The sequence below is a fragment of the Vespula vulgaris genome, chromosome 19, assembly GCF_905475345.1.
Source record: "Vespula vulgaris chromosome 19, iyVesVulg1.1, whole genome shotgun sequence".
NCBI lineage: Eukaryota > Metazoa > Arthropoda > Insecta > Hymenoptera > Vespidae > Vespula > Vespula vulgaris.
In genome coordinates, this window is record NC_066604.1 from 1,876,972 (window position 1) to 1,890,709 (window position 13,738).

Here is a 13,738-nt window from a genome sequence, read left to right on the forward strand (position 1 = left end):
GAATTCGATTCGAACTAAGAGAGGAAGGCTTTGATCGATCGATCGATCGTGATCGATTCAATGGCGGTGTTGCGTTTTAACGAGCGTCGGTGTCGTACGTTACTCTATTAAACGTTAAAACGTTATAACGTTATAAATCGTATTTCGTTTCGTTTCGTTTCGTTCAGGGGAATATAAGGTAAGTTTTGAAATAGTATACTATGAGAAATAGAAAGAATAAGAAAGAGAGAGAGAGAGAAAGAAAGAAATAGAATCGATCGAACGATCGCAGGAAGAATGTCGAAGGAAGGAGACCTTAGAACGGATCTATCTATAAGTGCAACATATCGTATAAACCTATGTATGTAACCAAGAGTAAGCTTTGAATGAAATCGAGTGGGTGTCGAGAATCGATTTCAACGTTCACGAATACGAAGTACGTGTATAAAGGCAAAGTTCAACGTTCATTGATCCGACGTATACGAGGAAAATATAGATCGTTTCGTTTCATTTATATTACGTAACGAAACGTTATTGTTAAATATTAATTAACGATATTAAGAGATCTCAGAGATATCGATCGTATCAATACGATTTAATTGCTCGTTCGATTGAGTTCCTAGTTTATCTTTTGGATATTTCATACAAAGTGATTTTATGATCAAAGAGAAAAAGAAACTGTACGATTTCTATGGATTAATTCATTGGTATACGTAATCTACCAAGTATTTCGTCAATGGGATTCGATTGATAGTGATATTTTCGATCGTTTCGATAAAAATATATCTATGATACGTTTGATCAATGGACGAGTCTATGAATAAAAGGAAAAAGTGAGTCAATGATCGTCGTGTCTCGGTAATAGTACAATACTAAAAAATATATATATATATATAAAGAAATATTAATTTTATCATTATATGACTTTCAATCGTTAATCGTTAAGTTAACTAATGGTTAAATAATTAATATAATGTCATATAGTAATAAAGAGTAATTGTTAAATAAATTTAATATTATTTAATATCAATCGCGGTTTTGAGCAGAATTATTTTCGAAGTGACATGAAGTGCCACCTAACGTAAATTCCTTGAACTAAATGATTATGATAACGCAGCGATCTGCTTTCTACATTACCTTCTGCAAAAGTCGATAAAGAAAATTTCTCGGTAGAAAAATTTTACTTTGACTTTAACTTCCAAGCATATATAAAATTAAAAATGATAAATGTATGTTATATTATTCCAATAAATCTAATCGTTTTTATCTATCGTTTAATCGTTATCGTTATACTTATATTCCGTTCAACGCTATTCACGTTTCTGAATAAAACAACTTGAGAAATAATTCGTTAGATGCCATCTAACGAGAATATTACAAACGAGAAGGTAATGATAAAGCAGCGATCTCCTATCTGCATCATCGACATTCAGTCGATAAGCACCATCTCTGTTACAAATAAATTTATATTTAAAATTAAAATGAAAGAATAATTATTAACACGTCCAACTATTATTTTTCCATGTTATTTTCCATATAATTCCATCCGATTAATCCTTCCGAGTTATATTGAAATTTTACATCAAACAACGACGCTTTAATACGTAAATTTATTTTAATAAAAGCTATGAAAATAGACCCATAAGAGGAAAAAAAAACACACAGAAAAGAAAAAAGAAAAACAGCATCCTAACTCACATTTCCAAGATATTAAATCCTTCCTTTCGAAGGTATTAACGAGCGATGGCGTTGGAAAAGAAAAACGAATCAATCGAGTCCGACGCAAGTGAGATTAGATGTCGAGGTTGAACTGTAATATTTTAATATTAATTATAATGAAGTTACAGGATGTATGTATGTATGTATGTATGTACGCGCGCCTCTGCTGTCTGTGTGTGTTTGTGTCGGTGTTTCTTTTTTTTCTTTTTTTCAATTTTTTTTTTTGTTTTGTTTTATACAGTATGTATAGATACACAAAGTCGTAATATAGTTCGTTCTTAATTATTTGAGCAATGTAATTATGCTTAATTCAATTCAATAACTTCTTATTATCGTCTACGGTGAAAGAGAAAAAGGAGACAGAGAAGACAGAGATATTATATGTATATAACACGTATTCGTAAAATTTACGTTAAAAAAGAAGTTAGAAGAAGCCCCATCGTTCATCGTCTCTGAATGAATTATCATTCTATAACGTTCTTGTACAAACGGAGAACAATCAATTTCTATTTTAATATATATCTGACCGATACGAAAAAAAAAAAAAAAAGAACATTCCTCTCGTATACGTGTAGGGACACACGTATTTTATTCGTTATATTATCCTGCCTATGTATACGCGCGTGTGGGTGGTAAGAGTGTACGTATCTGTATGTGCGTGAGTGTGTACGTGTGCGTGTTTTGTTACATGTTAATTTATGTGCTCGATTTTACGATTTTAATCGTACGGCTCGTCGCCTTCTGGCCTTTTCTAAACGAGGATGGGGTTATTCTGTCTGTTTCAATTACGACTGCGATAACTATGACCTAACTAATGAGCGATTTCGATAACGAGATCGATCGCTATGTCTCTCTCTCTCTCCCTCTCTTTTTCTCTCTTTTCGAGAGTCGTCCTACGTAAATACGTTCATAACGTCTCTCTTTCTCTCTCTCTCTCGCATTCTCTCTCTCTCTCTCTCTTTCTTTTTTCCTCTCTTTTTCTCACTAACGACGAATCATCATCCCTAAAGTTCCATTATTCATATATGTATAATTATGTATAATATGTATATGCCTATGTATATAAATTCACGGAAAAACCCTTGTTTCTCTTCTTTACAAACGTATTACTACCTAATGGAAATTTGTACACAGTTTTCGCGCAGAAATTTCATTCTTTCTTTCTTCCTTTCTTTCTTCATTTCTTCTCTTCTCTTCTTTTTTCTTCACTTCTTTCTTTTTCTCTCTCTTGACTATACTCACGTTAATCCTCTCTCTCTCTGTCTCTCTGTCTCTCTCTTTCTCTTTCTCTCTCTTTCTCTCTCTTTTCATCTCTAATCTCTCTTATTTCTTCTCTCGTAAATGCTCCTAACAAGTCGCGTCTATTTAATTAATATCTCAACTTCTTTTCGTCGCTTTGGCTTCGTGGACTATCCGATAAAAATTGTCTTCTCTTCCTCTCCTTATTTTCATCCTTCTTCTTTCTTCTCTCTTCCTTCTTCTAACTTAAAACGACAGCGTTTAAAAGCAATATTCAATTAATTATATTAATCATTCGATTTATTTCGTTCGTTACCAGTTACAGAAAAAAAAAAGAAATAAATAAAGAAAGAAAAAAAGAAAAAAAAACGAATCGTAATGATGAGGGAAGAATGTAAAAATAAAATTGAAAAGAGAGTAAGAGAGAGAGAGAGAGAGAGAGAAACGGAGAAAGAAAAAAGAAAAGAAAAAATGGGAAAAGAAATATAAAACAAAACGAAAAAGATTCAAAGAAAAGAAGGACGAGAGAAAAAGAAAAGAATTAAAAAAAAAAAAAGAAAGAAAAGGAACGATCTCGCGAGAAAAAATCGTCGCCAATGATTCGATAACGCACGAGAGAGATTCGATAATATATCACGATTTTCAATTACCGTAATGTGTTAAATCTATTTACGATGTTGTTTTTACGCGATGATCGATTTCATACTCGAGTAAAACGCAGAATAAGCTAATCAAAATCGATTTGTCGAGTCACACTCGACAAATAAATGTCGAGTGACACTCGACAAACTGATGTCGAGCGTGACTCGACACGAGTATCGTACAATCGACTCGATCAAATTTGATCAAATTTGATAAAATTTCTTCGAAGACGAATTGAATAATCTTTTTTTAAAAATCCCCCTTTTTTTTCTTTTTTAAATGTCTCTCCCTTCCCCTCATTTTTGACTAACAAATTTAAATCGTTTCGTTAAATGGCAAACAACATCGAACGAACTATTTTCACACGTATTATTTATCGTGAATTAACGTTCCAAATCGATCATCGTGAATTAACGATCCTATCGTCCGAATATCATCGTTGACTTTAATAATACAATGTGACGATTAATATCAATCGATGTCGCTTATCGATTCGACGAATCAATTTTCAAATGTGAATCTTTGACTTTAACTAGGAACGACGAGAATCTAAAAATCATTATTAGTTCGATCAAACGAACGAACGAATGAAGATTCTTTTTTCTTTTCTTTTCTTTTTCTTTCTCTTTTTTTTCGAAAGCAGATGATCGCAGATGATACAATTGAAAATTCACGTAGGAAATTAAAATAGTGATTTCTTTCAACGTCGAACAACGAAACGTCGTATCGTTCGTTGATCGTTGATAAATCGTTAAGTTTGTTAAATCGAATGAAATGTATCGTTTGAAAAATACCGAGATCGACGATTTTAAGAGAGTTTAGAAAACGCAGAGACAACGCAAATATCTATGTCGGATCTTCTTCATAGGTGATGGAAAAATGTTCTCTCGCTTCTCCGTTTCTCCATACTTGTTTCTTTTCTTTGTTACGACGGTTGACATCGTTTCGTTTCGTTTTGTTTTTTGTTTCTTATCTTATCTTTTCTTTCTTCTTTTCTTTTTATTTATTTTTTTTTTCTTTTCCATTTCATATTCACAAATTAACGCAGCGCAATTTCATTAACTTGCAAGGAGTAGGAAGAAGCTATTAAAAAGATCGATTCGAGCGACGACGCTATAACTCGGAATCGTGCCGGTCGAAAAGGAGATACGGCGAAACGATGACGATAACAAGATTTTGTAAAAAAAAACAAAAAAAAAACAAAAAAGAAAAGAGAAAAAAAAGAAAGAAAAAAGAAATCTTGTCCCGATAGAATCAGATCGTCGATTAGAATTAATGCGAATACGATGATTATCGAACAATAGTTAATTCAGAAAAGTTCGCATGATCGCCGTACATCCTTGATCGACATTTGACAATGATAACGATTAAATAATTTCGATAATAATAATAATAATAATATTAATAATATATAATAATATATAATAATATATAATAATAATAATAAAATAGTACAATAAATAATAATGTGCGAGGAACGTAGATTCGAATATTGACAGTGAGAATAAAAAGGGTATGTTTGATCATGCTACTCATAGGAACTAGACTATAGAAGAATGTTTTGCATATGTGTGTCTGTGTGTGTATGTATGTATGTATGTCTGTATGCGTTTGTATTTGTGTGTGTATATATATATATATATTTATATATTGTACGTGTCTATATTCACGAATTTTTTCGACGCTAACGTTCCTCGTTTTTATGCGAAAGAACTGAAGCCAAAAAAAAGAAAAAAAAAAGAAATAGAAAGAGCTATGATTCAACGATTTCCATATCCAATAGATATTAAGAGAACTATTATTTTCTCTCGTTATTTTTAGTCGATTCTCGAGACACCATTGTTCGATAAAAAGAAAAAGAAAAAATAATAATGATAATAGTAAAAGCACGCATATAAGTTCGATCTCATTCTCTCTTTCTCTCTCTCTCTCTCTCTCTCTCTCGCTCTCACTCTCGCTCTCGCTGTCTTTTTCTTTTTCAATTTTTACTTTTTTGTTATTTTTTTTTTTTTCCCATAAAACTCGTCCAACCAGCCGTGCAACTCGCTCGAGAATAAATGTTATACACGTTAACAAAGTGTATTACATTTTTGTCCACTCATGTGTCTTTGATGGATTAAGACAACAAAAAAAAAAAAGAACCACACACGAAGAGGGGTAGTAAAAAGAAAATGGAAAAGAGGGAGGAACGAAAGACGTTCGTTTTTTTTCTTTCTTCTTTTTTCTCTTTTCACACTATAGTTGTTTCGTTCAGCTGAAACGAACGAACGAACGAACGAACGATCTCCATCATTGATAAATCTTCATCGTTGATTGGATCTTGAAGAGACGATCGTAGCATCGTTGTTCCATTTATTCCATCGTCAGAGATTAAATGATCAGGGTTAGAGAAGGAGGTATAAGCGAGTAGTATCAGTCGATACGATCTTTCGGTTATGTGGAGATCTCGATAACCGGTTCGGCTGTATTATTGTTGAGCAATTCCTGTTTGTCTCTCAACTTAAGATCGTATTGGGAGGGCGAGGGAGAATCTTTGGTCTCTAAGGGCGAAAGACCGTCAGCCTCTTCGAGAGGTGAAACGCCTTCCTCGCTGTCCTCGTCCTCGTCGTATTCAGTTTCCATTTTGGACTCATGTATATCGTGCAAACGACCGGACAAATATGCTGGATGAGGTGGCAAATGATAACCAGGTTCACCACCATAAGTTACCTTACCCATGAACGATCTGATCTCATCGAAATACGTGTCCTCTCGTTCGTTCTCGTTGCTACTGCCAGGAGAATCAGCTACGGAGACAACACCGCTGCCATCGTCTGCCTCGTGCTTTTTCAAATGTCTATCCAAATTGGTTTGTTGACCGAAACATCTCTCGCAAAGGGGACACTTGAACGGTCGTTGCTTGTCATGAATATTTCTAACGTGTCGTTGTAGGTTGCTGGATATACTGAACGATCTTTCGCAGTATTTGCACTTGTAAGGTTGTTCGCCGGTGTGGGTACGTAAATGCCTAGTAAGATTCGCCGATCTCGGGAATACCTTTCCGCAAAACTTGCACGAGTAACGATCCTTTATCTTACCGTGCGCGTGATGATGGTGATGGTGATGATGATGGTGATGGGGTGGCATTACGGCATCTTGAAACGGTTTCACGCCGGGGAACGCACCCATCGGCGGCCTGGCAAGCAGGTCGAATCCCCCTCCTGGCCTGGCGCCGCTGAGCCCGTTCATTAGTGTCCCTAAAAAAGGAAGTCCACGGGGTGGCCCGAACGGTGGAAGAGGTGGTAATAATCTCGATTCGGCCGAAGCACCTCCTGCCGTAGGAGGAGCACCTGGGAATGCAGGAAAAGTACTTCCAGGTGTACGATACATGGCTTCCAGAAACATCGGATGTATCGGTCTGGGATACGCCATGTGCGGAGGAGTATTCGTTGGCGTTTGATCCGTTGTTGAAAGATTCGTTCTGAGACGCGGACTACTCGTTACGTCCTTCGTATCGATGACAGCCATCGGTGGGATCGGTACGACGTTTTCCTCTTCGGTCGTTCTCGGTGGATCCACAGGTGGTGGCGGAGGTTCCTCGACGGTTATTGGCGCTGGCGAAGGACTACGACTCTTTCTCTCGTCTATCGATACGTCCTGCTTCTTCGTTTGCACCCTCAGATCTAAAGGCTGATCTGTCGATTCTTCGTTCGTAGAATTCGTCGCCGTTTCGATTTCCATTTTTTTTTCTAGCGACTTTCCGAGGTTCTCACGACGCTTGCTCTGATCGTCTTCGGACTCTGACGTTGGGTGAACGAGTGGCCTGGCTGGTGACGGCCTGAACAACGAGGTTGCCTCCTCGCCGGCCGACGGCGATATCTTACTGTGTTGGGGATGAATTCTTGGCGGGGTGAAACGTTCCTTCTTCGGGCTCTCGCTTCTTTTATCACCGTCGTCGAGTTTCGGTGGGAAAAGTAACGGGGAGTTTAGAAAGTTCGGTGCATTTGGAAATATTCCGGGATACGGTGTCATCAGGCTAGGCGGATAAAATGGTAAACCACCTGGTAGACTGACCGGTGGTCTCGGATAAACGAGGAAAGGACTAGGCGCCGAAGTTGGTAATTGTGGCATTGTTCCTGGTGGGCCAGTCGGTGTCGTTGAATCGCAGAAACGTTTATGCTTCGACAGTGACGTAACCGTGCTGAAGGATTGTCCACATTTGACGCACTTTATTTGCATGCGACAATCCGCGTGCATGCGTTTGTGTCGGCAAAGATTGGAGAACTGAGTGTACGCCTTGAAACAGACCTCGCACTGAAATGGCTTAACGCTGCTGTGAATGTGAGTGTGTTGCTTCAATCCGGAACTCGTGGCGAACGTTTTCCCGCATTCGGTGCATGCGTGACTCCTCGCCCCAACGTGATTCGAACGTATGTGACGTTGGAGATTAGACGGGTCCGTAAAAACCTGTCGGGTGTTCGACTATTAGCGATACTTGGAAGATTGCATTCATTTGGAATATCGTAATTTTATCGTCGGCTATATCTAAAAATTAATAATTACCCTCGGACAATTTTCGCAAGGATAATTCCTTCGATCGCCGTGAACAATGGCTCGATGACGAACTAAAAGTGCTCGCCAAGCGTAACCACGTGGACAATCGTCGCACCGGTGTTGATCAGCTGGATATCTATGACAAGTCACCAGGTGTCCGTCCAATCTGAAATGCAATTCAAACAAAAAAAAAAAAAAAGAAGACACGATTAGCGAGAAAATAAAGTATTTCTTTCGGTGATCAATTCGTTACCGTCTAAACCGATCCGACGAATCCCCTTACGACTTAATGCAAACGGATGAAAATAAAGAGGTGATGAGGGGAAGAAAAAGAAGAACAAAAGAAAAGGAAAAGAAAAGGAACAACGACGAAAGTACAATGATCAAAGAAAAATGGCTAAAGATCGATGCGGAGTGCTTAGAGAAGACGACTATGGCCAAGTCTGGCTCGAGGATGATGACTAACAAGTGGCACCACCAACCTGCCAGCAAACTACCTTTCTCTCTCTCTCTCTCTCTCTCTCTCTCTCTCTCTCTCTCACTCTCTCTCAACTAATAACGCTCGTCCTCCCCAAGAAAATGGTCATCGTACGTGCAACACAGATACAGACACAGACACAAACGCGTACGAACAGCTACACAGACGGACAACAACCGCTAGAATGTATTCGTAAGTTTAGTTGAAGGAGGAAGAAGGGCGTCTTCGAGGGTGTCACAAAGTGGGCACGGGTTATGGTCACAGGATGGCATGGTGTGTGAGACAGCATTGATTTTACACCCTCGAACTCCTCGTGTGAAAGCTATTCCCTGTGAGATAGTGCCTTCACGGTGACGGTGCACCGTGCCAGATGAGTGCCGAGCACGCGACGCCTTCGATGATGTATGCGAAAGACGTTCGATGCGACCGAATGCGGACCTCAGAATTATTTTTCTTCGTTACAACAGGTGAACTTTCAACCTAGGTATATGCATGTACGTACACTCACACGCACATCCATACACATGTCACATGATAATATATTCTTCTCGATAGGAAAATTCAATATCTACAAAATTTCACTTTTGTAAAGTAAATTCTTTTTTCTTTTTTTTTTTTTTTTTCTAACAAGTTGAATAATTTATTTTAAACAATATCCATCGATTATATCAAGCAAGCAAAAAAAAAAACGATCGAGATCTTTTACAACACTCGAATGGAGAGCTAGAAAATAAAAGAAATTCTTTGCAAAAATAGAAATTCAATGGAACATGTAAAACTGAATAAACAATATGATTTTAATACGGATCATGTATTTTACTATTCCTAAGACAAGTGAAGTACTCAACAGAGAAAGTAGTCGACTCACTTCTATTACCTTTCTTACTCTTTTTCTCTCTCTCTCTCTCTTACTCTTGAGAAAAAAGCTATGGGACATCGAAGGGGTAGTCCTTGGAAGGAGCTCGCGTGATCACGAGCCCTTTTCGAAGCGAGTATATATCCCATAGCGCTTAGATTTAAAGTGGATAACGTGCCTCGAAGCCTAACCACCCCCATCCATCTCTCACCCTCTATTTCTTCCTCCCTATCTCCCTCTTTTTCTCTCTCTCCCTCTCTTCATATCTATACAAGACCTATATCAATTAATAATCGACGTTCGATGTAGACATTTACGTCGTGTGTGATGAGTGTTAACGATTGCAAACGAATGAGAGAAAAAAAAGGGGGAGAAGAGAGAGAGAGAGAGAGAGAGAGAGAGAGATTCGTGTCAACTATACCGTTAGTAATCTGATTCGAAAAAAACATACGACGATGTCTTATGAATCCTTCATGAGTAGAACTTTGTTACACGGTTATAATGATAACGATTTCATGGATAATGATACGAGTGAATATACGATAATAATAATAATAATAAAAATAATAAAAAAGGGCGGGGATTAAAAATATCTTCGTCCTGTTACATACATACGTAGATGCATATATGAATCTAACGATTGATCTATTCTATTTTTTTTTATACTTACAAATCTATGTCTTGAAAGGGTTTGTCACAGACAGTACATCTCGTCTCGCTCTCCTCTTCGTCCTCTCTGTCTTCATCGACTGTACCGCTATGTTGAGATGCTGTACAGAAAAAATTAAAGAGGAAAATATAAAAGATATGAACTAATTAGATGAGAAAAACCGATTCGATTCGATTGGATAATGTTAGATCCAATTCGATTGGATAATGTTACACGTGTGTTTTATTTATTTATTTTTTTTTTGTTATGGATAAAAAAGAAAAAAGAAAAGAAAACACGTACCACATACGTACATATGTGCACACATACAGTATGTGTATTACGTGACCGAAATTATTACAAGGAGGGTTTCTAACGTTTTATAGTATGCCTGTGTTTTCTATCTCTCTCTCTCTCTCTCTCTCTCTCTCTCTGTCGCTGTACACACACATACATATACACACTAGAATTATTTCATGAATTATTAAATTAAATCGCCGTTATCGTACGATCTGCACGACGAAGAGTGCAGCCTGTCTCTGCTGGTGGCGTAACGAGAAATTAAAGAGTCTGTCAATACGGGGAAATAATTTTGTTCTATGGAAAAAAATAATAACGTGACGTTGGTAAGATTGAAAATGGAATAAAAAAAGAAAAAGAAAAAGAAAAAGAAGAAAAGGAAAAAGAAATGAAAGAAAATGAAAAAATAAATAAAAAGAAAAAGGAAACAAAAACGAAAAAGAAATCTAGCCAATTTACCTAGTTTCAATATATTTTTTTTTCTTCTTTCTCTTTTTTTCTTTTGGAAAATATGTAAAACTACGTTGTTACGTCGTAATAAACTACAGCGCGACAACACTGACAATCTACTTTACTTCGAAATAATCGAACACACTTTTATTATCACAGTGATGCACTTTACAAAAAATTAAAAAAAATAAAAAAAAATAAAAATAAAAATAAAAAATAACAAAAATAAAAATAAAAAGGAAAAAAAAAGTAGAAAGAAAATTTTCCTCTTTCTTCTTGTATTTTGGTTTATATTAAACAATACACGATGCGATACACGAAATCCTTTAATTTCTTGAAGTATCCCGATCACGTAGGACGTGATCACGATCGGACACACAATAAAGTACTAAAGACGATAGATAAAATGATGGTTTGCCATGGCAGGTAGGCAAAGTGACCTATACCTTCCTTTAATGCACGCTCGTTGGAATCACTTTCTATTGGTAAAAGCGACGTACTCGGTTGACCAATGGCAAGTTAGTTCCCCCAACATATGTCAAACCATGAATCCGTGACAAAAGACCAAACGCCAACGCCTTTTTTAATCCGTTTTTTAGAAAATTAATATGCGTAAGATCAATGATCTCTAGATTGTTAATTAACAATCGATTATTTCTATATCAACGTTATCACACGTTCTATATATTTCAACGATGATAACAATATGATAATTGTGATATTGTGATATCAACTGATCGGATTAAAAATATCTTAGATTATGAATTTTTCTAATTAGAAAAGACAAACGTTACGTTCGTTATTATCTAAACAATAATATATCTTATTAATCTCTTTGATCTATCGTCCCTATATTTACCGAATACATAAAATAACCTTTTGAAAATAACGTAGTAGACCTCCAACGGTTATTTAAATCTGCCGCTACACTTGTCCGTACCAAGACCATATGGTCTAACGATGGCCCCCAACGGACCTTCATGGGAACTGGCCGCAACACCCATCGTACCACCATCGTGTACGATCCAACCCCCACTTTCTTCTCTTCTCTACCCCATAACGTTAATCGTCCTTCCTTCTATGGACTAATTCGATACGGCATACCGTAAATTTAGGACAATGTAGAATGTAAGATGACATCTGATCGATGAATTTAACTTTGAGAAGAAACGACTGTCATCTAATTGTTGGATTTATTAATATTTTTCTTTTTTTTTAATCTTTTGAAACCAATCTAAGATAGAATCCATCAACGAATCAACGAATCAACGAATGATGAATATTAAAGAATTTTTCTTTCTTTTTTTCTTTACCCCACGTTTAAAATTTGTTCATCCAAGAGAAACAACGCCATAGGTGGCCATAGAGATGCATTATGCCTTTTATGTTAATCGTTGGTGTAGAAGAAGACCGGTAGGAAAGTCACGTTGCGTAAAGTCAACAGGTGGGATCCACCGACAACGCAGATATACACACGCACACGCACACACGCTTACACGCACTCACCCCCTGCGGCCAAGTCGTCGGTTGGTTGCTACTTTTCATGGGAAAAAGTAACGGAAATCGACGCCTTACGTGACACATCGATGCTTCCAAATAATCATGAGCGAATCATTAAGGATTTTTTCTCTAACGGTATTTTTTTTCTTAGAGAGAGAGCTAACAACCTTGCAATCTAAGAAATATATAAGTACGCACGTACACGTCAACGAATAAAGAAAAATATTTCTAAACATCCCTGAAATAAAAATTGTATAATCAATCTACGATCACACGTTTGTACGATGAATTGTGAATGAATTTTCTAATTGTTTAATCTAATTTCGAAAAAAAAAAAAAGAAAAAGATATTTTGACTTTTTACGCCATTCACAATTTCATCCCTCTCTCATCTCACGGGACTTCACAAGGCTAATCTTCTGTATCCATATATAAAATAGACGTGTCATTAGTCTCCGATGAATCGAACGGGGCTTGTAACCGTGTCAGATACACCCCCTCCCCTTTTCTTCCTCCCGTAGGAATCCACCCTCCTTTTTCAGGATGAAAACGTCGCGTGTCCCTTTTGTGCACGAGATACCCCTTTTTTCTACTACTAAAACCGTGCCCCTTTTTTTTCTTTTCTCTCTCTCTCTCTCTCTCTCTCTCTCTTTCCCCTCAAACCCTGTTAATCGACAATGCTCGACCATAAATTATATCTACGACCCTAATAGAGACATCGAATAACATTGAGAGAAACAGAAAGAGAAAGAGAGAGAGAGAGAGAGAGAGAAACTGGACCAACACGAGAGACGTATCCTTAATATACCTATGTATGTGTGTGTATGTGATGAGAGAAGCTAAGGATACTGAAGAGAAAAAAAACAGTATAGGAAAAATCAAAACCATAACTCACTTTAACTACCCCATGCCAGATGCATCTACGCTCCACCCTCTAGGCACGCGCGCGTGGTTTACCCCATTGCCGTTGAAAAAAAAAGAAAATAAAAAAAAAATAATAATAAAAAAGAAAGGAAATTATGACGGAAAGAAAAAACGTGTTCAGTTCGAATTTCTTATTCGATCGTTACCTTGGATAACATTCTTAAAACTGTATCGTTAAAACGAATGTTTTTTAACGTTAAACGTGATTCTGATAATACTTTTATTTTATTTTCATTCTTTTTTTTTTATTGAAAATATTGAATAAAATTGATAATTGAATCGATAATCTAATAATCGAGATATTGATAAGAGAAATTAAATATATATTATTTATATATTATATAATAACTATAAGGTGTCAACAATCCAAACTTTTTCTTCTTTTTTTTTTTTTCATTGCAGACACCCTGTATCTACGATGTAAGTACATACTTGTCATGTATTTAGGTTACACGATTTCTAGCATTGAT

At 36.6% G+C, this 13,738-nt stretch overlaps 1 protein-coding gene across 3 annotated transcripts in view; it reads right to left on the reverse strand.

Annotated features, from left to right (window-relative positions):
* Positions 1-1,771: 1,771 nt before the first annotated feature.
* LOC127070723 (histone-lysine N-methyltransferase PRDM16-like) overlaps positions 1,772-13,738 on the reverse strand; it is a 32,006-nt gene continuing 20,039 nt past the window's right edge. For 2 of the 3 annotated variants that reach the window (XM_051009062.1, XM_051009060.1), the window contains exons 5-7: positions 10,117-10,216; positions 8,122-8,278; positions 1,772-8,040 (exon numbers count right to left, since the gene is read on the reverse strand). In XM_051009062.1, the coding sequence (XP_050865019.1) occupies positions 6,013-8,040; positions 8,122-8,278; positions 10,117-10,216 (2,285 nt within the window). In that variant the 3' untranslated portion in view covers positions 1,772-6,012. The remainder of the gene's footprint in view (positions 8,041-8,121; positions 8,279-10,116; positions 10,217-13,738) is intronic. The other variant, XM_051009061.1, reaches the window with a different exon arrangement.